General features: G+C 44.9%; 1 protein-coding gene and 1 non-coding gene across 2 annotated transcripts in view; one reads left to right on the forward strand and one right to left on the reverse strand.

Moving 5' to 3' along the window:
• Positions 1 to 7,330: 7,330 nt before the first annotated feature.
• Trnav-uac (transfer RNA valine (anticodon UAC)) lies at positions 7,331 to 7,403 on the reverse strand. The gene has a single exon. It is a non-coding gene; the product is annotated as a tRNA-Val (tRNA).
• Positions 7,404 to 7,951: 548 nt separating this feature from the next.
• LOC119442809 (importin subunit alpha-3-like) overlaps positions 7,952 to 26,209 on the forward strand; it is a 44,663-nt gene continuing 26,405 nt past the window's right edge. Inside the window, exons 1-7 of the mRNA XM_037707842.2 lie at positions 7,952 to 8,124; positions 13,608 to 13,813; positions 17,668 to 17,763; positions 21,266 to 21,351; positions 21,480 to 21,566; positions 22,749 to 22,963; positions 23,681 to 23,812. Coding sequence (XP_037563770.1) covers positions 8,059 to 8,124; positions 13,608 to 13,813; positions 17,668 to 17,763; positions 21,266 to 21,351; positions 21,480 to 21,566; positions 22,749 to 22,963; positions 23,681 to 23,812 — 888 coding nt within the window. The 5' untranslated portion in view covers positions 7,952 to 8,058. The remainder of the gene's footprint in view (positions 8,125 to 13,607; positions 13,814 to 17,667; positions 17,764 to 21,265; positions 21,352 to 21,479; positions 21,567 to 22,748; positions 22,964 to 23,680; positions 23,813 to 26,209) is intronic.

Genomic DNA, 26,209 nt, shown 5'->3' on the forward strand with positions numbered 1-26,209 from the left:
CAAGTTTAGTCCATACTTGGGGAACCCACCACCTAACGAAGGCGTGTGCATGGCCTCTCGACAGAAAGTGACCTCGCGCGACCCGTGGGTCGCACCTGCTTACTTTGTGGGCGACACAGCCTCATTAATAGTTGTGAGCATGTGCCCCTTGCAGGCATATTCCAGGGGCGGCAAAGCGCGGCGCCTGGTCAGGGCCGCGTCGTGGCAACTATAATGCTAAGACTGTCGCTGTGCTGATGGTGCACCCGCCAGGGCGAATCAGTAAAAAACGTTTATAGAACGGTGGCTATATGGTTTTGTGCTCCTGAGAATGAGGTCGTGGGTTCAATTCGTGGCTGCATTCAAATGGGGGCTGAATTAAATGACGTTCGCGCATTTTTAGGGGCACGTTACAGAGCCATAGGTTCAAATTAAACCTAAACCCACCACTACGGCATCCCTCATAGCCGATGTGTTGCTTTGTACGTACGTAGCCAGGATTTGCTTGTCTAGAGCGGGGCTACGCAGAAGCGAGTCCCACTCATCTTTGCTGAACTTGGGGTATCTCGACCCGCACTCCCAGAGCATGTGTGCTAGAGTGGAGGTCTGCCCGCAGGATGGGCAGGCGTCGTCGCGATATACGTCAGGGTAAACGTCGTGCAGAACGGCCAGACACGGATCTGTAAAAGTCTAAGCGAAACAGCTTGCGCCCTATTCAATTTGGGGTGAGGGCGTGGAAAGACCCTACTGGACATGTAGAAAAAGTTTGTTACCTCGTTGTGAGTAGCGGGAGCATCCCTGTGGCCGTAGGGGGGAGGGGTGTCGGCTCTCCTTACAGAGGAAGCGCGGTCGGTGAGGTCGCGCGCAGCCTCGTGAGCAGACTCATTGAGGTTCGGGGGAGCACCCTCGACTGACCCTACGTGAGCGGGAAACCAGTGAATCGAATGATGCGTGAGAGCATCCGGATTGGAGACGCTAAGAAGACGAGCAGCTTGCTCGGCGATGCGACCCTTCTGAAAAGCCCTAACTGCCGTTTTGGAATCGCTGTAGATCTCAGACCCACGACCGTCTAGCAGGGCGAGGGCGATGGAGGCTTGCTCGGCGACTTCGGGGTCTGAAGTGCGAATTGAAGCGCTATTGGTGGCGTGGAGCAGAGGTAGAACACCGGGCTTCTAATCTGAAGGTCGTAATTAAGCTCCAATCCTCCTCCAGCCCACTACATTTTCAGGCATGGAGTGGCGCCTGACACCGGCAAGAAATATTGCCGAGAGCTAGTGGGGCTACTAGTCCAGGTGCAACCAAATTCGGAAAGCCTACTAAGCTTCAACGAAGTCACTCCCTCACCAGAACAGGAATTGGCCTCCTTGTTGCAGTATTCGGCCACTACCTTCGTCATGACTCCTGCAAATAACCCATGGCCCTCAGTCCCCAGCGGCTGCGGAGCACCTGACCAAGGCGACGGTCAGACCTGCGACGTGGCAGAGGGTGCTAAGAATCTCTGGGTCCGGACAGGCCGCCACTGGAAATTGAACCTGACAACGTTCAACATGCGCACCCTCTCAAGTGAGGCTAGCTTAGCAGAGCTATTTGAGGAATTGATTTATTGCTTTGCTTTATTTTGCTTCGTCATAGTACAGTGTAACAGGAGGCGGATGGAAAAGTCGTTCAAATGACGGCTTGATCGAGGGATCCTCCGCCCCCTTTGTGAACAATGACAGCAGCTGAAAGACAGCACAATATCACTTATCAGGCATTACCTGGGATATTATTGGCCTTAGTGAGGTTAGAAGAACTGGTGAGGCTTATACAGTGCTGACTAACGGCCACGTCCTCTGTCACAGAGGTCTTCCAGATAAGAGAGAATTTGGGATAGGATTTCTAGTCCATAACGACATTGATGGCAACATTGATGAATTCTACAGCATCAATGAGGGGGTAGCAGTCGTCGTAATAAAGCTGAATAGCAGGTATAGAATGAAGGTTATACAAGCCCCAGCCTCCAGTCACGATGATGAAAAAATAGAACAGTTCTATGAAGATGTTGAATTAGCGATGAGAAAGGTGCGTACTCAGTATACTGTAGTCATGGGCGACTTCAATGCAAAAGTGGGGGAAAAGCAGGCTGGTGAGCAAGCAAGTGACAACAACGGCATCGATTAATACTAGAGATGTTGGTAGAATTCGCGAAAAGTAATAGGCTCCGAATAAGGAATACCTTCTCCAGGATGCGCAGCAACAGCAAGTGGGCCTGGAAAAGCCCTAATGGAGAAACACGGAATGAAATAGATCTCGTATACTCTCTGCCGATCCCAGCATAGTGCAGGATGTAAAAGTGTTAGGTAGGATAAAGTGCAGTGACCATAGGTTAGTGAGGTCTAAGATTTCTCTCAATTTGAAGAGAGAAATAGTAAAATTAGTGAAGAAGAAACAGGCCAACCTAGACGCAGTGAGGGTAAAACCGGACCAATTTAGGCTGGTGCTCGCAAAATATGGAACAGAAAGATGAAGATAACATAGAGGTAATCATTGAAACCGTAACTAGGCTGATCTCAGAAGCAGCAATTGAAGTGGGAGGTAAGGCACCAAGGCAACCAGTAGGTAAGCTCTTCCAAGTAACAAAGGACCTAATAAAAAGCGGCAAAACATGAAAGTGTCAAACTCGAGAGATCAGATAGAATTCGCTGAAACTTCAAAACTGACCAACAAGAAAGTAAGGGATATTCGAAATTATAACGTGGGAAAGACTGAGGAAGCCATAAAATATGGACGCACCATAAAATCAGAGAAGAAAACTTGGCATAGGACAAGGCAAGATGTATGCACTGAAAGATAAGCATGCAGGGTAATATTATCAGCAATTTAGGTGAAATAGTAAAAGCAGCGGGATAATTATATACTGACCTGTACAGTACCTAGAGCAGCCAAGCTATAATTTCATTCGAAGTAGTGCTGAACGGGAAAGAGAGGCTTCTATAACTAGCGATGAAGTTAAAAGGACCTTGCAGGGCATGACCAGGGGAAACGCTGCTGGAGAAGGTGGAATAACAGTCGATTTAATCAAATTGGAGGAGATATCATGCTTGAAAAAAAAAATCACCGCCCAATTGAGCACTCCGTACAGATGGTTAACCAGCGAAGCTGAAACGCGCGGCCCCGGTGTTTAGCAGTGGGTTAATCCCGACGCTGTATTGAAGCATTTCTCAATTCACATTTCTCAATTATTGGGACACACACACCAGCGCTGGCGTGTGTCTCCCTTCTTGTCTTCTTGTCGTGTTTTTTGCGCTTTTCCCCTATTGAGTATGTACCGACTAGCCCAGCCTCTACGGTCTTGCAATTGGTTACATGTTTGTGTTTCTAGTGGAACGCAAGCGCCAATGGCGGGCGGACGCTCTAACCACAACGCCGAGCTAACTCGAGATATCGAACGCATGCGACAACGGTGAGCCGAGGAAGCGGCGTTGCGGGCAGAGCAGCGTCAACGTGGCAATGGCGGGAACGCGTTCGCCGGGGCTAGTACACTCTACCGGGGCCAACGCCCGCTTTCGGCGGGAGTTTCTCTAGCGGCACTTTGGCTTCGGCTGCGACGAAACGTCCACGTTGAAATCACGAAGTGGAACGCAAGCGCCAATGGCGGGCGGATGTTGCTAAGCAGACGCCCAGCTAACTCGAGATGTCGAACGCATGCGACAACGGCGAGCCGAGGAGGCGGCGTTGCGGGCAGAGCAGCAACTACGTCACTAACGGCGCTGCCAATGGCACGCGCGCTTGGGTGCGACGTAGAGAACGACGTAACTGACGGCACAGCCAATGAGCCCTTTATCTAAACATGTGGCGAACGGTTTTTCGTTTCGCCTAGCCATATACAGCTTTCGCTGTAAAACTTGCGGCCCTTTACACGCAATGCATCACGACTTCAAGTGTACCAGAGAGCTGGAAGAACGCCAAGGTTATACTAATCTATAAGAAGGGAGATGTTAAATAATTGAAGAATTATAGACCCATTAGCTTGCTCTCAGTATTGTATAAAATATTCACCAATATAATTTCCAATAGAATCACGGCAACACTTGACTTCAACCAACCAAGAGAACAGGCTGGTTTCAGGAAGAGATATTCTACGATGGATCATACCCATGTCATCAATCGGGTAATCGAGAAATCTGCGGAGTAGACCCAACCTCTCTATATGGCTTTCATAGATTATGAAAAGGCATTTGATTCATTAGAGATACCAGCAGTCATAGATCTCCATAGCCTTTTGGAGTTTGTGGCATTGAACTCGGAGGTAGAGGACAAGCGCGCAAGCCGAACGTGTGACTCGCTCTCGGAGGAGGAAATGGCAGATGCGAAGCCATGTGACTACTGCTAACGTCCGATGTTTCGCCCATCCAAAGCTAAACCGGCGGACGCGCCGGTGGGACGACCGTTCGTTGAAACGCCAGCATGCTGTGGCCTAGGCTACGGTGGACCGTCGCCAAGAACGGCGACGCTGTCCTGTGGTGACGTTGCTGGAAACGCTATAATCTTGACGAGTGCTCCGACGACAGGGCGCGGAGTGCCTCAGAGCGCTCGAAGATGGAGGAGAGCGATCGAAAGAAACCAGACGAACGCAAGGCGCGCACCCTCTTTCAACCAGCCGAAGACAAAGCCGCTCGCGAGAGCGGTCTGGAGCGCTACGAGACAGCCAGCCGAAGATGCCATAAGTTATCCAAGCTTTCCGCTTATGAATAGACAACTTGTAAAATAGTGCGCGTACGTCCACTTCCATGCATGCAGCGGCTGAACTACAAATTCTGGTTGGAAAACAAGGCAATATCCCCGTTAGTACTATTGGTGATATTTCACCGCTTCTCGGTAGCTCTTCCGGCTCGTGCTCTGCCCGGATTGACATTTCTCGGGCATGGTAGTGAAGAGCTACCGCACCCGGTTACCAGCTTTCGGGACATTACCCGGATGTACCGAGAGGAAAGGTGCAAACTGCCAGAACCGCACCCCAAACTCACCAGGCAACAACAGACCATCCTGCGTCGAGCGCAGGCGGGATCGCTTGCGCATCCCGTACTGATGAACCGCATGTACCCCGCGGAACATAATACGCTCTGTCCTTTTTGCGAAAGGGAAAAGAGCACCCTGCCGCACATCTTGGCCGAGTGCACAGAACTCAAGACCCCCCCTCCTCCCCTTCCCGCCAACACCTCCAATCCCCAACCCCTTGAGCGATGGGAGACCTTGTTATCCAGCCCCGCCCTACCGATTCAGCTCGCACTGACGGACAGGGGCCAGGAGCTGCTGGGAACATATGGGTCCCGTAACTAGGGAACCACCCCGTCTGGTGCCTGTGGGCACCACCAATATATTTTGGGCCCAATAAATATTTATTCATCATCACCGCTTCTCGGCCAGCTGAATTGGGCTGAGTCACTGAATTGCGTCTCATGAGATAACGGTAACATGGCCTAGAACGCGCGCTCTTCGCAACTGGGCCGGTATTTTGAAGCGATGCCTTATGACTTATTCTATACTAGTTTTATCATCCACCGCTCACGACTAAAGCCCCTATATATACTCACGACCGGCTGATCCCGTTGATAACGCGAGCGGACCGTCGCTCTGACCACGCACTGACAAAGAGCGATAAGGCATTAGCACCAGAAAGGCATCGCTATAAAATACCGGCCCTGGAATGAGGGACCCTCCCACCTAGAGTGATCCAAAGCTAAAACGCTCGGGAACATGTCTCGCAAATTAAAGTTTATTTCATCATCATCATCCCATGTTGATAAGCACCTGTAGATGGAAAATACATTTCTTGCGCATGCGCAGAATAGTTTGCAAACGGGTCATTGAATCAGGATCAGTGTATTTTGCTCTTCGTTTTTCACTTGCCAAATACTTTAAGCAGCGGCTTGTCACGTTTCTCGCTCAGTGAAGTTCATCGGTGCAGTCACTCTGATTATTTTCTGCCTAATCACTCGTGTGTGTGCTCAGTTGCAATTGATTTGTTCTTGCTGCACACAAGGATTGGAACGTAGGGGTTCTGTACTGTGTAATAGCTTGTAGCGAATATGTATTATCGCTAGTAACTCGCTTACTCCTGTGGACCGTCAAGAAACATTCAGCTTCGACCATTCGTGTGTTAATTGTCGGTGTAGTCGCTGTCACCCATGCTTCGGCGCATTGATTAAAGTGTGCGCCCATTCACATATTCTTAATACGTTGGCGATAGAGTGTGCGTAAGTTTGCGTGTGAGTTGAGGTAGATTTGTGTAGATAACGTGCGCGAAACTTACTTTGCCAGGAAGCGGCGCTACACCCTTTGTCATGAATTGTTTAACGAGCGGTACTCACTCTTGCTCACTCTTGCTGACGTTCCGGCCGGGTTGAAGTCTTTTCTTCGGAGGTTAGCCGTGAAGTTGGACACATATATTCTTTCCATTCCTTAATATGCCAGTCACTATTTTTGCAGCCAACTACTGCACACGTCTTCAATCCACCGCTCCATATTTTGCAGCGTGAATGTAGCACAGTGCGCGAGCAAAAACCCAGTTGCATTTCCAACAGCTGATCGCGCAGAAACAAGGCAGAAGGAGTGTTTTATAGGTGTTCTGTGGTAATGGTTTCGTATTCGTGCGCTTTCGCTCAGGCAACGTGCGGCGCGCCGCCGAAAGCGCCATCTCATTTCTTGAGAACAAACTGCTCCGCGAAAAGTGTCACATTACACCTGACTAATCTGACTGCCAACAACAGCAGTGGTGCACGCTTGTCTCCTGTATTAATTTTTTTTTTTTGCACAACCTGTGCGGAAATTGTAGAATTTCTCGGGCGGGTGTCGGTCCTTCGTGTTTTCGAGGCTGTTGCGGCATTGAACGGCAGGCTTGTGCGGACAAATATACGGGAGACACGATATCGCAGTCCGCACTCCCGCATACAACAGCTCTAGCGTGGTAGCACGCGCTGGTAACACACATAACTCTGTTACGCGCATTGCAGACGATGTTACGAAGCCATGTCAAACCATGCATATTGCCTGTTTTCACAACCTCCGCAACAGCCCTGGATGTTTAATGGAATTTCAAGAAATATTCATTTTACTTTTGTAAATGTACGTCATATCTAGAACTCATATAGTTTGCGAGAACTATACGTTCGCATCGAAGGTTTTTTAATCTGAGAATTTTCTGTTGGGTTTGGGCGACGAACATAGCACGCACCCTTCGCATGGCCAATGCCCTCTCGTGGGTGCGTGCCACATGCTGAAGGGAACATTAATCGGTGTCTTTGTATCGGCTGGTGCAAACCTAATCATAAAAACGGCAAAAAAAAAAAAAAAGGAAAAAAATTTACATATGTGGTTCCGCCCGGGATCGAACCGGGGACCTTTCGCGTGTAAAGCGAACGTGATAACCACTACACTACGGAACCAGCTGACCATGGCGTTATTCTAGCGGTACATAAAGGCATTTATAAACTGACAAGCTAAAGTTTAACTTTTGGTTTTATGATTGCACTGCACCATACCATCAAGTGCAATCCGTGCAAGACAAAACAAACGCAAGATTTTATTTACCCTGTCTAGAATGCCGAGTTATTAGTCTGAAACAGCCTAAACACAGCAGACAACAGACAGCGTGCGCGGCAGGAGTCGGCGCGTATCGCAACCTGACTGCTATGCTGGTCGCTATCGCATGCATACTTGTAAGCTGCTACAAAATCATGCAGGGAATGCAGAAAATTAAAAGGATTTCAGTCATAACACTAGCAATCGTCATTTTTATCCGTTATGCAAAATGTGCGCTCCGGCTGAAGGCACGATGAGTGCTGCGCCGTGGATGCTCGAAAGTGTGTTTCATTGCTAAACCATTTTGCGCCGCCTCTATGTTGGCGTTCTTACTTGCAACCCATTTTTTCTGATTTAATTACACGCAGTTTTATAAAAAAAACTTCCACATTGGCATTCGCAGCCTTCAGATACCTGTGACGTCATCAATGAAGTGCAGACCGGCATTTTGAAAGACGTGTTTGGTTCTGCAAGCCTCCGTTTTTCAAAGACTGCCGCGGCCAAATCAAAGAAGCCAGCATGGCTACAGATGGCCTACAGAAATCGAGGTTGCAGCACTTTAAAAACAAGGGCAAGGATCAAGACGTAAGTGCTTATCATCGTTTGCACACAACGTTTTTACACGCACAACCCTAGGCCTAACTGCTTTACCGTGTTAGTGAAAGAGCTTGCTCGCGTTGGTGGAGTGAACGACCTGACGAGCGCCTTAGTAACGCTAGCGTAATTCACCGTGACGTTGTCCCCAACAACAAAGTTCTTACTAGCTGACTTCTTATGGTGTGGCCGTTGTGTGTTGTGAAGCGCAGGTCACTTGTCTGTATTAGGCCTATTCGATAGTTCAAAGCAGAACTTGATCGTGCGTTGTGCGAGTTGCGGGTACACTCTTAGCTTGAAATTTCACGTTTTTACAAAAGTGCTCGTTCCTTAAGTTTATTCGACGTTCCGTAACGTAGTTACTTCACGCTACCAGTTGTCGCATTTTATTAACATTCCAGCGTGGTGTAAATGTCCCGAGACGGATCGTATGAAGGGCCCGGGGTGGTTGGTGCATCGACTGCGCGTTTTTGTTCATTTTGGGGTTTAGCTGATGCCGGCTTCAGACTGCTGTTTTTGACATATCTGACTGCATGAAATTACTCGACGACTCGTTTATGTGGTGTGTACGCAGTTGGCTTCCAGAAGCGCTTGGTTTTTGTCCCGCTATGTCAAGAATGTTTTTCCGAGTCGCAGCGTTGAATATACTTCAGCGCTTTAACTTTAGATGCTTAGCTACGGTGATCGATAAGTCGTTATTAAAAAGTAAAATAGATCGGTTGCTGTTTGCCGGTATGGTAGAATGATATGCTCGCGTCGCCACGTGCATATGCAAGTACGCAGCGTTGATGTCCACGCCGCGGTCCATTGTCGGAGGCGGTGCGTATCGCGGAGTGGTGACAGCGCGCCGTGGCACGGCGAATGGAGTTCGCATCTTAAATTGGCTATAGCGGTTGCAACAGCTTTTCGTTAAGTTTGGCTCGCGAGACAAGACACTTCTTCCGAAAAAGTCGTTTGATAAACCAACCGATGGCTTTCTAAAGCTGTAGCAGAGGCAGCCAGCGATCACTTATTAAATCTGCCCGAGTAAAAAGTAAGATAAATACGCTGTCAAATATTTCTTTACGTTTACTGCTTAACACGAGACCATTGGCGATGTTTGTCGTTTATTTGATGTTGCTCTTTCAAACATAAATATGTATTTGAAAGTTTTTTGTTAAAGTGTATTCTGGCACGAAATAGAGACTGTGCTTAAGCTTGCACTGCTTCAACTGAAGTGTTGAATGGAAATAGGTATTTAAGCATTATATATATATTTTTTCTTTGTGCTCGCAAAATTAAGGTACATCATTTAATCAAACCACCATGAATTAAACTGATAAATTGTTATGGTAAAAGTCTTGAAATACCACATTTTGTATCAGTTGGCAAATGAGTGAACACTTGCATTTTAACTAGTACAGCTAAAACTGCTGGATGTTTTTACCATGCATTTATTGTTCTGCGTCACATGCTATGTCTTACAAGCGATTGTGCTTCATGACAAGTAGTTTGAAGGATGGTTACCCATTGCTGCGCACTTCATTGTTCAACATTGTGCTGCTAGGCGTCTGAAACTTGTTTGTAGCTAATGCAGCAGTTGAATGCTTTGTGGGGAATTGTCAACCTCTTATGTGGCTTCAGTGTGAAAGCAGTGCAACAGACCAGTGTCTCAAATGAAACCAGCCAGTGCTGTTTATGATTTGCATGGCGTTAAGAACAAGCTGGAGAGCTGTGAAAATGATGCATCTTTGAAGCACAGTGACATACACAAATTGAATTATACATTATTTTTCATGCAATCTGCACTGTGAGTACTGTTATCAACAAACAATATTTTCTAAGATTTCCATATGCTGTGGTGACATGCTTTTTCTTGCATACTGTTCATGTGCGATGCTTAAGCACCAAATATTCCCAAATCCTAGGTGTTGGTACATCCTAAAGATACCATGCTTTGATGAGAACAGTTTATTTCATTACGAAGGCTTAGGTGGGCTCAGCTTCATTTAATACAAAAATTTTGCCACCTATAATATCCAGACTCTCATGGCTGCATCTTTCCTGACTTCATAAGGCTTTTGCGTGTTAGGTTTGTGCACGGCATGAGTTCCTTTGTTGCCCATTCGGGTACCTAACGATTAAATTGCTACTTGGCTTTTTGTGACAAAACTTCTGCAACTGTTTGAGATGTCAAGGAGTAGTACTACTTCAGTGATAAGCTACATGCAGTAACAAAAACACAAATGAGCCTTGCTAGTTGGTTTGTGACACACTTTGCCAGATGTGTGAAGCTTTCGAATTTGTCTATCGATAGCATAGTTCAGTCTGATTTCGAATTGGTAAACTTGAAAAAGGGGAGGTACCAGCAAATACATAGTTCATCATGCACCAACTGGCCCAAGAGCTTGTGCTCTTGCACCTTCAAATTGGTGCCTAATAACCTGCAAAATTGCTTTTAATCTTTGTATGCTGTGTGAGTTGCTGCTTTGCATATCTTGTAGGAACCAGCTGTACTTAAAGTGACACTAAGGTGCAATATGTCGGAGCAGATTGGTAGACAACACTAGCAAAATATTGAATACATTGATTTTGTTAACAGCAAAGGGGTTTGGTGTGCCAGTAAATAGTGTTGAAGCGGGAGGCAGAGGTGCCGCTGAATTCCCCACAAATCGTTGTATGACGTTTACAAATCTTAGCATTGCCTGAATATGGTTACTTAACTGCATAGTGTTAAAAATGTTTGAATAGGAATAAGCAGCTTAAAAACGAAGAAAGATCTTGCAGGCATCTTACAGTTTTCCTGCAGAAAAATGACTGATAGGTCTTTGAAAATGCCATGCTGCGTGTCACTTTTCATGGCTGCATCATAGTTACAGTGGCTTAGCAGCAAAAATGAAAATGGAAGTAAACAATATGCAGAATCCATAAAATGATTTTTTTACATAACTCGACTGGTGGAGCTAGTTTTCACACAGAACTAAATGCCACCGATATAGTGGATCAGTGCTCTAGGAATGAGCAAGTTGTGCCTTACAGGCTGAGAGAGAGAGAGAGAGAGAAATGAACTTTATTAAAGCACCGGCGGAGGTAGCAGGGTGCCACGCAGGGCCCTCTTGCTACCCGACTATATATGTGCAGTCATCAAGTTGCGTCTCGACGCTTACGCCGGGGGACCCAACGTTCTCCACGAAGCTGTCGCCCCTGGGTCCCGTCGCGCGTTTGGAGAGCAAGAGTGGAAGAGTGGCATGTATTAATGCATATTGGATTAAGAAATGAGGCAGAGCTGCTGTTATCTGTGCAAAAGAATGGATTTTGTTTCCATAAAGGGGGCATGAAACCAAATTTTCGAGCTTAAATTATGTATCTCTTGTTAAACCATATTGGATTAAGAAAAGAGGTAGAGCTGCTGTCATCTGTGCAAAAGAATGTATTTTGTTTCCACAAAGGGGCCATGACACCAAATTTTCGAGCTTAAATTATGTATTGTGTGTTAAACCATATTGGATTAAGAAACGAGGCAGAGCTGCATCTGTGCAGAAGAATGGATTTTGTTTCCTTGCCCGTCGCGGTTGCTCAGTGGATATGGTGTTGGGCTGCTGAGCACGAGGTCACGGGATCGAATCTCGGCCACGGCGGCCGCATTTCGATGGGGGCGAAATGCGAAAACACCCGTGTACTTAGATTTAGGTGCACGTTGGAGAACCCCAGGTGGTCCAAATTTCCGGAGTCCCCCACTACGGCGTGCCTCATAATCAGATCGTGGTTCTGGCACGTAAAACCCCATAATTAAAAAAAAATTTTGTTTCCTTAAAGGGGCCATGACACCAAGTTTTCTAGCTTATATTACATATTGCATGTTAAACTGTATGCGTCCCACAGCAAGCTGGCAACATTTGAGTGCATTTGGTGCAGTAAAAAGTTTGTATTGGAATTCTTTAATGTCACAGTTGAACAGTAAGCAGTCTGGTGACACGGAGTGGTGACAGAATAAATAGGCACCCCGGTAATGGCTCCCTTGGATAACAGAAACCTGTCTCAAAGGCCATGCTTTTGTGTACTGCAAACACCCTAAGTGATTGCAGGAGCTGGGAACACGTCATGTCCGCCCTGCGTCGCTTCGTTTTTGCAAGTGTTCTTGGCGCATCTTTGTGGTTTGTTACTGCATTTTATAGCGCAAACGAAAGAATTGCAGGCACAATTCAGTGGCGACACCATTGCTATACACTGTTGGGTGCTAGAGCATGTGGAGAAAGATGTCCGATGTTGTCCCTAACTGTTTCAAATCAGACGACACAGGGGTGGCCACTCGTTTCCTGACGTCACAGCCTTGCCAAAGTGGCGGTTGGGTTCGGTGGGAGGGTTTGGGGAGCAGCGATTTCAAATTGAAATTTTGGGTTAAAATGTGCATTGACGCCCAGTTTCTTTGGTTTATAACCATACTGGGCCCTCTACTCTCAGTTAAAAATTTAAACTGACAACTGTTGGCCGACCGTGTCATGGCTCCTTTAATTGGAAGTGTGAACTGCACTTATCACTGCCACGCCTCGGCCTTCCGTTAGTTTGAGTGCAGAGTTTCTGTAGCCTGATTCTGATATCTTGAAAAGCTTGTTAAATTTTTGCAACGAAGCCTACTCGGGGTGTGTTCTGTTTTTTTTTGCAGTCTTCATCTCTTTTAATACCCCTGTCACACGGGCACTCGAAAGTCTTTTCAGCAAAAAGACTTCTCCCGAAAAAGAATTTGGCTCGCACACACATGACAGGGAGCGATCTCTTTTTCAGAAGCGGTCTTTTCTGGAAGCAGAGTTCGTCGATCTCCTTTACGGCTAAAAGGAGTAGCCTCGAAACCAGTGGGCGCCAGCAATTATTATGTATTCAAGAAAATAAGCAAATGCGTATTTTTCTGTCGCCTTGGCTCATCATAAAAAATAATTTTATGTCTCGCAGAAGGTGGTAGTAAACCCAGTAACGTCAGAAAAAGAAGCCCAATGTTGCCAGACAAGCATGTGCACTTCGCTAGTTCTGCAAACGCTCTTTAAACTACTACAATATATCTTTACATTAATGTTTCTTAATCTGGCGTTGTTAAATTTATTTCAAAAACGTGTAATACAATAAGTTTTCACTTTACATGTCGAGACACATCAGTGTATTTTGGCCGATATTGTTTCGAACGCTAGCACCACGCTTTCGGTAGTGTGTCCAGAAGGAAAAACTAAAATGAGATCGTCGGTGCCGTGTGTCAGCTGCGTAACACCTCTTCATTAAAAAGTCTTTCAACTTGGTAAAAGACCGCTTGTGTAAAAGAGTTTTTTGCGTGCTCGTGTGACAGAGGTATAACACACCGTTTCTTTTTGGAAAGCTTGTTCTAAAATTGTATAAATTTCTCGCCTAATTTACTGTTTGTTGATAGTGTCCCTTTTGAGGATACTGCTGTTTTTATCGTTGTTGCTGCTGTGTGCTTATGTTGTAACATGGCTTTTTTTGCATCCCAGGAAATGCGAAGGCGGCGAAATGAGGTGACAGTAGAATTGAGAAAGAACAAGAGGGACGAGTCGCTGCTCAAGAGACGCAACGTGCCCCAGGTGGACTCCACGGACGATGAAGAAGTTGACAGGGGCCACCCAGATCTCCAGGCTATTGTGGCTAATGCAAGCAGTGGGGATCCCAATGTCCAGCTCAGTGCAGTCCAGTCAGCCAGGTGATTGTCTGCAGCAGTGTTTTTTCTGTGCTGTGTATGCTGTTACTGGATGAGTAATTGATCTGCCATCTCATCTTGGTAGCTAATCTAGTTTCTTTGAGCACCTATACCCGCGTCACACATACAAAGTTATAATTCTTTCAGCACACATTTTACAGACTTGCAGCAGAACTACACCAGTAGGCTGCAGATTGGAATGCTAGGGCTGTTAATTGTACTGAGTGATACCATATGGGATTTACTGGAAATTTGTGCAATTTTTATAGTGAGTTCACTTCGGTTGCTCTCGGTACGTGGAACTACACGAATGTATTAGTGGCTTATGTAGACTAACATGTATTTTTGCAGTGTGCTGAAACTGTGCCAGTTCAATCTGTTTTGTCATTGGCCTTTTTTTTATGCAATTATTTTATTTATTTTTTTTATTTACAAAATACTGCGGTCGAAAGACCAAGCAGGGGGGCATAACAAAAGCGATTGCCAAAAGAAATTCAAAAAACACAAAACATGAAACAAAAGAACGCAGTGAAGTGGTAGAACACTGTAAAATCCATAATTATAATCAAAAGGTAACAGGATTAAGCAAAAGTGCAATGCACAACCAAACAAATACGCACTATAAAAAACAGCACAGTTTATACCGTGTGGTCACAAACAGAATGGTACACATCTCTCAAAATCAGGATTATCCCCATCATAAATTGCTTCCAACGGTAACGCATTCCATTCATTTATAGTCCGAGGAAAAAAAAGACTACATAAAAAAATGTTTGCGCGCAAAGTAGGGTTCAAGAGTATGAGCATGTGTATGTCTCATTTGCCTTCATGCCACCTTCACAGCCGTGTGCTGCTAAGCTGTGCCATTTGTGTGGTCCTTCATGTTCTTTTGCTTTCTCTCATTTTATGGAATGCTTTTATCTTGTTAGCAGTAATGTTTATTCGCATTTGATACCCATTTGTTCAACCTTATTATTCTCCTGACAGGCCGCACAGAATGCACATAGAAACTAACATAAATGAATTATTTTGATGTCGCATCTTCTTTATTGCTGGTTATCCTATATTTCAACCCTGTATATATAAAAAGAGTATGCAAAGCAAGCAAGAGAGAATTTGTGACTGGAATTTTTGCACTATTCAGTAAATTGGCTCACAAAATCCCATTGACTGCATTTGGAATTATATTTAGTAATGTCACACACTGTTGCAGCGAAAGTAGAGGTCTGCACATTGCAACAGCCATGTGGACTTTACTTTTTTGCACTAGTGTATATTTGCAGCTGTGAAATACAAAATTACGTCGTCGTGCTCTAACAGGAAGCCTATTACAGAGACTTGCACAGAGACTTGCACAGTGGCTTTTAACGTGAGAAACAAAATAAGTTCGTTAGTGATATCGTCAAAAGATAGAAAAGTAGTTTTGCCACCTTTTTGCAGATAAAATTGTTATTGACAATATAATTGCGAGACCTTGTTTAAATGCAATCAAATGTCAAGGGCCTGGGCAGGTTTCTTTGTGTAAACATTTTCAGAGCCATTTAAAGATAATTAGTTAGAATGCTTTGGCAGATTATTGTTCAATTTGGCTTCTAAACTCTGCAAAAAAAAAATGAAGGTAGAATCTATTTACAGATTAATGTTACCTGTGGCAAGCATGCCTCACTTCATATTAGTTATTGGTCATGAGGTATTTTCGTTAACTGCAGTTGAATGTTTTTATAGTCATCTGCATACATTTAATGCACTGAACTGTCTTTTCTTGATGAAATCCTCTAACGATTTTGTACAGTTAGTCACACGTGCACATAACAAGCATACATTTCCATTTTTATACAGTTGACTTCTGTTAATTCGACCCCGAGAGCACTGACGAAATTGGTCTAATTATCCGGCGGTTCACACCTGAATTGTCAGTGCACCTGCATTTTATGGGTTTAAGGTAGCAAAATAATGTCAAAATGACATTACAGCTCCTAAACAAAGTAAAATTAGAATGTCCACCCTGTCTTCTAGCATGCAAAATGACCTCTGTACAGTCCATAGCACGTTTGATATTCTGCATTTCTCAAACAGCTCTGCAACATTTGCAAATGAGATGGTGGCTTACGCCTAGATTAACCATTTCGCTGATTCGTCCTGCGACGCAAGCACTTCTCTGGAACACCAAAAACATGTCGCTACTTTTTGCCAGTAGCTTAACATGTTAAATAAATTAGTAATCAAATTCGTAATCAGATTGATAGCGGTGCATTCTTGTCGTGCTATGCGAGAAAAATAATCTGTTGCCACCATTGGTTGCCATCTTGGGATGGCAAAGCATTCTTATAGACTATCTTTAAATGGCTCTGGAAATGTTTACACAGTAGACTGATGCAAAAGCCGCGAACACGGTTTTGGTTTTGTATCGAATTTCACCGCGCAAGCAATCCAGACAAATATTTTTTTAAAAAGAAAGGCGGCTGGTAAGCTCGGGTAAATACTGCAGGGATGGAAGTGCTGTGCCATCTTGCGCCAAACCATCAAGCCGCACCAGCCTACGTCAAAATGCTAATTCGCACGATGTGCGTGTGTTCATTGCCAACCACACAGCTATGTGTTGCCTAGCGTTTAGCCTTGGAATCCGAGCCTAAGCAATTCATTTCAGCGTCAGCGTCTTTTTAGTGTGGGTGTATTTGGTGGCACATTTTAACTTGCCCGCAGGATAATGAAAATCGTTTTGTGCTATACATCGCATTAGAATGTTTTATATGTCTTATGCATTTGACGTACTATGTGGACCAGCTAAAGGTGAATTGACCTGGCGCTCTTTTTATGGGGGAGTCGGGAAAAAAAGCCGCGCATTCAGCTGAATGTATAAGTCGTCTGTTCAGTGTGCAGCTCAGCAGTTTCGTTGAGAATTTCAAGCCTCACGTTTGGGCCTTTTTGAAAAATCTGCGTCGAATAATGGCGAACACTGTGAGAGTAACATTCGATTAGATTTTGCATATGCCGCACTTACATCTTGGTAACCAGACACACACGCACACACAAAAAAAACAACAAAAAACAACTTGGCTAGCATTACCAAAAGGCTATCATCATACAGTGGGCACTCTTTGCATAAAGCCCTTGGTGATTTTTTTTTTCTTGGCCACATTTAGTCGGCTCACTGAATATGTAACCTAATAGTGGCTTCTGTGAAACCCATATGGGGTTTCCTTTGTTAGGTGGATGAACTGCACTCCACTTTGCGGGCCTCCGCAGAACACGTTCCTTGGTTTGCCTGTATTTCACTCATGTTGAGCTTTACCAAGCTGACCCAAACCGCATATCTCCTGCTTCAAAATGGGCAATTCCTGCTCCAAACCTGCTCTAAAGTGCCGAATTTGCTGCTCCCACGGTTGCTCCAAAACTCCCTTGGCCACTTCCATCCCTGTACTGTAATAATTCATCATGAGCTACCGTTTTCACTTCAAAATGTTTGTGGTGCAGGCCGTAAATGGCTGTCTTCGACCAAAGGTGATGGATTTTTGATGCTTTAACTGTGCCCTAAGCACTCCCAAGACAGACGCGCTATTGGAGACACCACTGGGATCAGTTGCATGCATGTTGACTAGCCAAGTTGGATTTATCCGGCAAAGGCAAATTTCAGGATCAAAATAGCCAAAGTTGGACCGATAGAAATGTACGACCGACAGTGGTGCCTTCACTTCGGATCGAATTAACCGGGAAATTGAATGTACTGAAGTTGAATTAACAGAAGTCGGCTGTAAACATTTTCAAAGTGCAACTTCAGTTTTTATAAGCAAGCATTGATAGCTTTGTGCCTATGTAGGATGAAAAATTACTAATGAAGGTGTGTTTCGTTTTGTCAGGAGGCTACTCTCGAGCGATCGTAATCCGCCTATTGACGATCTGATCAACTCCGGAATCCTCCCTATATTAGTTCAAGCCTTACGAAGGCATGACAAGTAAGTATCCTCCTTTCTATTTTGTGGTTGTTGGGTGTTGCCAGTTGTTGCAATTTTGTTGGAGCTATTGTTTAATGTTGAGGTGTACACACATTACATGGGTGGGTGATAGGTGGGTTCTGACGACGAAAAATGTTCCACAGCTGAGGGGGCTTATTTTGAATTTGGACATTTGAAAATTTTGTATACATATCGAACAGTGGAAGTACGCTTTTGGATATTTCAGGTAAATGCACAAAATTGTTGTGTTGCTGGTACCGATTCATGTCCCAAAGTAACACAGGGACTATTTCGTAGATGCTTTTCGTACTTTTCGTACTTTTCATACTTTTCCCACCTGGGGTAGTGTTTATGCATCCACTGTTTGGTATGCTAGCATGATGAACGTGGTACACTAGCAGTCATGATGAATCATTGGATCACGTGTTAGGTTCATCAGGTGTGTTGTGACCGACTGTTGAATTGCACACTTTTTGAGCTTTTCTTGAGCTCGAGAGAGATGGAGCTGCTGCACTTGCAGTTAGAAGCAACAAGAACTTTTCGAATGTACTGATTCTTTTGCAAAGATATTTTGCACTACAGGGGAACTGCACAGGTGTAGTAACCATCGTCATACGTGCTGCAATAAATGTGGTAATTTTCATTTGACTTGATATCTTATGCCAGCAAGCTGGGCTCGTTACCTCTGCATCAGAAACTATCCTAACGACTTCAAAAGAAAATGTTGGTCACGGCTGTAGTTTACATTGACCACTATCTAATAGAGTGATTACAGTGAAACCTCGTTACTATGAACACCGCATTAACTTTTCAGGTTAATGAACTTTTCAGAAATTCCCTGCTCACTGCTTATAGTTTCAATGTAAAAATATTTCAGTACTACAAACTTAAGAATACCAAACTTTAGACAATAATTATCGTTATTCAGTTTCCGTGTCATGTTAACACCTTAATACTACTAATTATTATTCTGAAATCTGGGAGTTCGATTTCCGTCACGGCAGCCAGAACAATAGGCTAGCGACGACAAGGTGGCGAAAGCAAATGCCGTGGCACATGGGTTTGGAAAACCTTAAACGGAACCGGCGGACCAAAATGTGAGAGGAAACGTTTTTTTTCTGTTAGGGAGGCAACAACGCATCAGGTTTTGCTAGCGCATGCTGCGCCCAGACATGTCGCCTAGCAACATAGGCACGTCTTTCCTTCTTTTTCCCTTCTTTCTGTACACGCCTCTTCTTTTTTACGCGCTTCTTTCTGCAACAGTACCAGAATACCAAGAGTACCAGCCATGCGCGGGGGAAAATGTAACCTTCATGCTTGCGGGGTTGCCACATGGTTGCACTTTCTGGACGATGTCAAAGCTTGCACGTTGAAACAGTGCAGGTGTCTACCCAGTGTCCACGGCATCCACGGCAAGAAATGTGAAAAACAAACAAAAAAGAAACATGCTTTGGAGGTGACATAGAGCTTCCTCTTTGTCCGAATTAATGAGGTTTTACTATAACAGTGCCATTATTGAACGAAGACAGCCATGAGTTGTTACGCGCGATCAGAGCGCGCAGGAAGCAGAGTTACGAGTCAACACAAATCAGCAGCCAGATGGAGGAAAGTGGTGGGGAGGGGCACTGGCCTCCCCGCCATTGTAGTTTTCTCGCAACAGCTCTGCCGTTCCCCTATTCTTTTTTTTTTTTTTTTTCATGCGACCCAGTTATAACAATTACAGGTTATAACAATGGAATTTTCGTGGTGCTTGAATATTGTTATAAATGGGTTCAACTGTATAACGAAGCAATTTTTGTCTCAGATGCATGTGCCTTTACTATAACGAGGCAGGCTAAGTTACCCCTCATCCTATATAACAGTTTTTGGCAGAACGTGGGTCGTCGACTTGCAACCTACAGCTAGCATGTTGGCAAAGGCATAACCAAAGGCGCATACATATCCAAATGCGATTGCTGGCTCCCCCTTTTTGTTGCTGCTGTCTCCCCTTGTGTGCACTCTTCCTCGACCTCGTCTGTGATTTGCGTTTTATTTTTTGTCTGAGCGATGAGCAGCGGCACACGCACACGATTTTCAGCGGTGTTCAGGATAAAAGTTGTAGACATTGCTGAAGCGAACGGCAACATTGCCACTCAGGGCCATTTTGGCGTTTATTAAAGTTGTAGACATTGGCGGGCACAGAAAGGAAAACTGCCTGCTTGCAAACGAAGTGTAATGTCATTTCGTAGGTGTCGTACAGTTGCATTCTTAGCTTGAGAACGCACTTGAGGACTTTGTATGGGAGTTGCGGTTGTGCTCGTGACAGTGCAGTCACTTTGCTGCAAAGCTGCAGTGCTGTTGAAAAATAAGGCCGTTTTGGCTTTCCTTTTGTGGTTCCCCTCCTTTCTTCTCATTTCTTTCACTTAGAAGATAAGGGGTCGACCTACATTCCCACTCAAGTTTATATTCCGGATTATACAATCTTGTTTCTTAGTACTGAAAGGAATAAATTTGAAAAATGCTTAGAAGTCTCTAATACCCCTGTGAGACGGGCATCCGCAAACTCCTCTTAACTCCGTCGTCTTTATCTTGAAGGAGATGCATGCGATGTCACACGGTCGCCCTTCCACTAAGGGAGTTTAACGGAGCTTTTGGTCAAGGGAGATCGGCGATCTCCCTCAGCGGCTGAAGGGAGTACTCTCGTGGCCGTGCTTGTTGTAAAGCTGAGAATTTAATTATGGTTTGCATTAAAAGAAATGTCGAGTGTTTTTAAAACAGTTCTGTTGAAATAAATAAACATTCAAGTACAATTCAGCAACATTTATGCTTGCTGCTGGACCATACTCTCGACCTGTAGGCTATAGGCCTATAGGTCGCTCACGAGCTTACGACATCACAGTGCACGAAATGTTGAGTATTGTTCGGGTAAAACAACACAGAGCCGTGCAGAGCCTACTCGCCACGCCGCAAAGGAACACGGAGAAGCACGAGGTTACTAGTGTCATTGTCAGCACTGCTATGTTTAGCGAGCGCACTTTGATTTTTAGCGAGGTGTATGTTTTTCACATCAAATATAATAAACAGTATTTTTTATGGAAGGAGCATTAATGGTAATAGCTACAAGCATAATTATAAGTGATATTTTTGTAATTCTACAAACATCAAACGCCGCTGATAGCGCCTCTGGCGGCTTCTTTTGAAAACTTGTCATTGGCCGTGTGACACGGCCACAACTTCCTTGAGGTCGAACACCCCTAGGAAGTTTCGCGCTCCCTTATCCTAAAGGAGTTTGTGGGTGCCCGTGTGACACGGGTATTAGAATGCTTAGAAATTTGGTTTTAAAAGATTAGTTGAGTGGGGTATTCGGGCAGAAAAATATGTGACAAGCACATATTTTCTATTCTGTTCGGGAAAAGAAGTAGAAGGTATTACGCAGGAAGCCCAGATATTTGTGCAGTTTTGCACATTACATGACATGTGAATTCGTTGAAGCATATGTCTTACTGTACCTTCATTTTTTCAGCCCTTCCTTACAGTTTGAAGCTGCGTGGGCACTAACGAACATTGCATCAGGAACATCGCAGCAAACGCAAGCAGTTGTCAACGCAGGTACATTTACTGTTCTAAATTTCTAGCCTGGGAAGATTTCTTCCTTGCCTTGTTTTTGTGCTTTTGATTCAATATTTCTTTTCTCCACTTCACTAATATTGTATGTGTTGCCTTTTTTGTCCATCAAGATGCAGTACCACTTTTCTTGGACTTGTTGAGGTCACCACACCAAAATGTCTGCGAACAAGCAGTTTGGGCATTGGGCAACATAATCGGTGAGTTGTGTATCATTGCAGTTTTTGTAGCAACATAATGGTCATTGTCTAAGGTGAACCTTGAGTCGCACTAGTGTTCGCTTTGGATGGGAAGAGATTGTCAGGTTATTGTAAGTGGTGCCAAGGTGGGACAAGGCTCTTTTTAAATAAATTCCAAGTGTTGAGGTTCTTGCCCTTGCTTGTAACTCAGTCTGGTCAGATTGTCCAAACAGAGGTTATCTGTGCTGTTCAGGCCAGTCCGGCCAATACGCTTTAAGTAATGGTTTTCTAGTCGCATTACAATAGACCACCCTCAAAGCAGAGTTAACTACAGCACCATTGCTTTAAACAATGCTGGTGGTAGTCGTGCTTAGCAGATCAAATCGCAAATACGGTCTCTTCACGGTGTCATTTATCACAACACATTGAACAGCACCTTTGCTGAAATCCGCTATACTGAATATAAAGGGGAAAATATAAATTTTACTGACCTGTGCACTCCACTCGAAGCATACTTGAGCCTAAGCTTGGCATTAAAGGAAGTGAAAAATTAGTGAGCTTTATGAAAAAAATTACACTTTGTTTGCCACTCTTGCCTTGATAAGGAGGCTTGATAAGCCAGAAAAGATGCAAAAATGAGACAGGTGGTGACATCACTTTGATGTTGCCGCACTAGCTTGCTGTAGTGTCAAGGATTTTGACCACGTGCTCAGGCCTAGTTATCAGTAACGATGGGCTACATTGTATTAAAAAGGAGGTAAAGACAACTTCGCAAACTTTTACTGAGCCATAATGGCCCTAGTGCGAAAAAATACGTTGAAATCTCCGTCTTACTTGATGTATTGGTGCTGAGGTATCAGCGTGAAATTGAAATAAAGCTTTGAATAGTTATCAGCCTCTTACCTTGAAATTAATGCAAATAGTTTTGAAATACTATTTTGTCAGCCGGAACTGATTTAGTGTTTCTTTTTAGTGTCCCTTTAAGTCAGTGAAGGCTACTGGCGTCATGGTGCCAGCAGGACCTGTGCACATGCATGCACCCTCAAGTCTGGTGGACTGTTAATTAATTGCATGTAATGTGTATTCTGGATGCTTATGAAGATTCGAGGTGTTTGCTTGTAATTGTTCTTGGAAGAGGTATTAATGCTAATCTTTTAATGGGATTGCTGGTATCTTTATTACAAATTACCATCTTTGTTTCAGGGGATGGGCCACAGCTTCGAGACTATGTAATTAAACTTGGTGTTGTAGAGCCACTGCTGTCGTTCATCAAGCCTTCCATGCCGCTAACATTCTTGCGCAATGTCACCTGGGTCATTGTAAACCTCTGTCGGAACAAAGACCCTCCACCACCCCTGGAAACTATTAGGGAAATTCTACCTTCCCTTTGTCTCCTCATTCACCACACGGACAACAACGTAAGACACTTTTTTTCCTGTTAACCTTTGTTTTGCTGAGAACGCTTATTGACAGTATGGTCAACATTTTGGCAGTGCTGGTAAAATAAAAAGCTTCAACTGAGTGGACTAGGTTGAAATCAGATCAACAGTTTGAAAAAAGGAAATGTAGCTTAGCTTGTTGGGAAAATTTATAAATTACTGGCCTTTGTTTGGCAAGTGGCACCATACTGTAGATGCAATCCACAAACATGGAAAGATGAGATGACTGAGGAGAAATTGGCATAACTCAAGTGCGTGGCTCAAGGCTTGGCTGGGGGCACAGCTTGGTTTTGTTGTTGCTGCTGCAAGCTGAAATTACTTTTGGCCTGAGGTAGCATAGCTCAAGCAAGGAAACTTCATTGTCTCAGCCAAGTCTGTTGTTGGCCCAAGTTTTGTTCATTATAGCTTCTTTATATAATCTTATAACCAAGTCTGTTGAAGGTGTATTTTGAAAGTGTCTGTTGAAGGTGTAGAACTAATGGGAAATGTAGTCCACCATGTTAGAAAGCCTGTTGTATGTGAGGATTCTACCGGCCTAGCTTGGAAGTAATGCGCTCTCTCTCTCTCTCTCTCTCCTATGGCACATTTTCATTTTGAAGTGCAAGCAAGAACTTCGTCTCATGACCCTTGGCATAACATACTTTTTCTCAGTTTTTCAACGTGCTCAGCTCTGCCACCATTGCTTTTATACTGCAGATCTTGGTGGACACAGTGTGGGCCATTTCCTACTTAACGGATGGCGGCAACGAGCAGATCCAGTGGGTGATTGACTCTGGAGTGGTGCCCCTGCTGGTGCCTTTACTTAGCCACAAGGAGGTGAAAGTGCAGGTATGCCTTGCCTAGAAATAGCTCAGTTTAGACGCTGACATGCTTGCACTACTATTACACTGGCTGGAATCTGGGGAATCTCACATATATTGAAGCAATGCCAAGAAAAGGCTACCCCCTTGCCTCCCAGATGCACGCATAATAGGGGTTGTAGACGCACAGCCTATGAATAAGTGTTCACACAGTGACTCTTCAGCTTTCGCACCGAAAATCAATCCTTCGATGTTGTTTAAAAGCCGAGAAAGGGTGGAAAAGATATGTATGCCCAACACTGAGTATCAAGAATTCCTTTTCAGTAATGTAATGTTTCTGTTATGCACATGTGTGCTGCTATCTTTGAAATGGCTGTCATCTTATGCAGACGATATGTGACATGCCTTCTAAGTTCTGCAGTGTCACAGACTATGAAAAAGCATGCCAATAAGCTAGTTGGAAGACTAGCAAACCCTTTTGAATTGCTGACTGTGGTTGCATCTGACATTAGTGTGGTGTCCAGAAGGGAATCAGTGGGTGGGTTGTTGATGCCTGCTGCTACCTGTACTGAAAGCGATGGCCAGGAGCAAGGAAGAATTGATGGAAGCTTTCTCAGCAGCTGTGATCATTGGCGGGTGGCTTCAGCAAAATGTTTTTGTCACCTGCAGTTTCGGCTAAGTTCTTTAATTTGTGTCGAACAGTCCCTGAAGTTGTTTGCCCAGTCCACACATCCAGAAGAGGCTCCTTCTCACTTGCTGCTGCCCAGGAATGCTAAGGCTCCTGTGTAGGCTCCCCTTTTGGTTCCTGTTTTCTGGCTAATATGCATGGAAATGGGTGGGTTTCCGGCATCATAAGCAGCAAGAGGAACTGAATTGCAAACATTCAGCACAGCTATGAGCTTTGTACAGTAAAACCCCGGGGAAACGATCATGGCTGGTACGAATTTCGCTGTGATACGAAGGGAATCAGTGGGAGGGTTGTTGATGCCTGCTGCTACCTGTACTGAAAGCGATGGCCAGGAGCAAGGAAGAACTGATGGAAGCTTTCTCAGCAGCTGTGATCATTGGCGGGGGTGGCTTCAGCAAAACGTTTTTGTCACTTGCAGTTTCGGCTAAGTTCTTTAATTTGTGTCGAACAGTCCCTGAAGTTGTTTGCCCAGTCCACACATCCAGAAGAGGCTCCTTCTCACTTGCTGCTGCCCAGGAATGCTAAGGCTCCTGTGTAGGCTCCCCTTTTGGTTCCTGTTTTCTGGCTAATATGCATGGAAATGGGTGGGTTTCCGGCATCATAAGCAGCAAGAGGAACTGAATTGCAAACATTCAGCACAGCTATGAGCTTTGTACAGTAAAACCCCGGTGAAACGATCACGGCTGGTACGAATTTCGCTGCGATATGAATACATTGCTCACAATACGAAAAAAAAATAGCTGTTCCGAACGCTGTCGCCGCGCCGCTGCGGATCGTACGAACGCGCGAGCAACAGTGGCGGTGGCCGAGCCAGCAGAGCGACCGGCACAGACAAGGCGCACAGCGGGATGTGGGCGGGATCCATACTTGCCAAGCAACCGGTTACGTCACGCGGCGGCACAGACAAGGTGCACAGCGGGATGTGGGTGGGATCCATACTCGCCAAGCAACCAGTTACGTCACGCGGCTGTGCAATGTCTCGTTGGTCCCCACATCGAGCGGATCAGACCACATCACAGCCTAGCTGATGCTTTGACGAGCGAAAAAGTAGACAAGGACCGCTGCAGCAACGACCGTGGCAGCAGCCCCGACGGCTAAAACGCTCCCTGCACTCGACGTACTGAGGCGTTCAGTGGCGTGCGAAAACATTCGCGAGATCATGTGCGTGCACTTTTATGCCTTTCATAGGGGGTTGGTTGACGATTTGGGCACGAAGAAAGCACACATGATTAGTAGAACCCCGTTGGTATGTTTTGCAAGTGACTGCAAAAAAAAGAAAGCAAAAAAAGCGCAGTTTCGTCTAAAAGGTGAAGCAACAATTGCCATAGCAAATTAGTAGACAGCTGTACAAAGTAAGGATAGTAGTTTTACTGGCCGTATAAACTTGTAAATATTCGCTTACTAACTAAATTACCAAGCACGGTGTCACGCATGCACAGGTAAATATGAACACATCTTGCTCGAGGACCGTGGAAACTCGCTGTCAAAATGGTAGAGTAAAGAAGTGCGGCCGCAGCAGTGAGCGAATTGACCTTTGCGCTGTCTCTCGCTACAATGAGAACTAAACGTTGAAAGCATAGTGCATACGAAGCTACCGGCACTAGGGGCACTTTGTCAACATCCAACCGCCACATTCAAACGCAACGTAACATGCAGGAACATTACAGTACAGCAGGGGTTCTCTAGCATGTTGGTTCCAGGGAACCCTGCTAAGCTCCATGAAGCGCCAAGGAACCC

This window comes from Dermacentor silvarum, chromosome 2 (assembly GCF_013339745.2).
Source record: "Dermacentor silvarum isolate Dsil-2018 chromosome 2, BIME_Dsil_1.4, whole genome shotgun sequence".
Taxonomy (NCBI): domain Eukaryota; kingdom Metazoa; phylum Arthropoda; class Arachnida; order Ixodida; family Ixodidae; genus Dermacentor; species Dermacentor silvarum.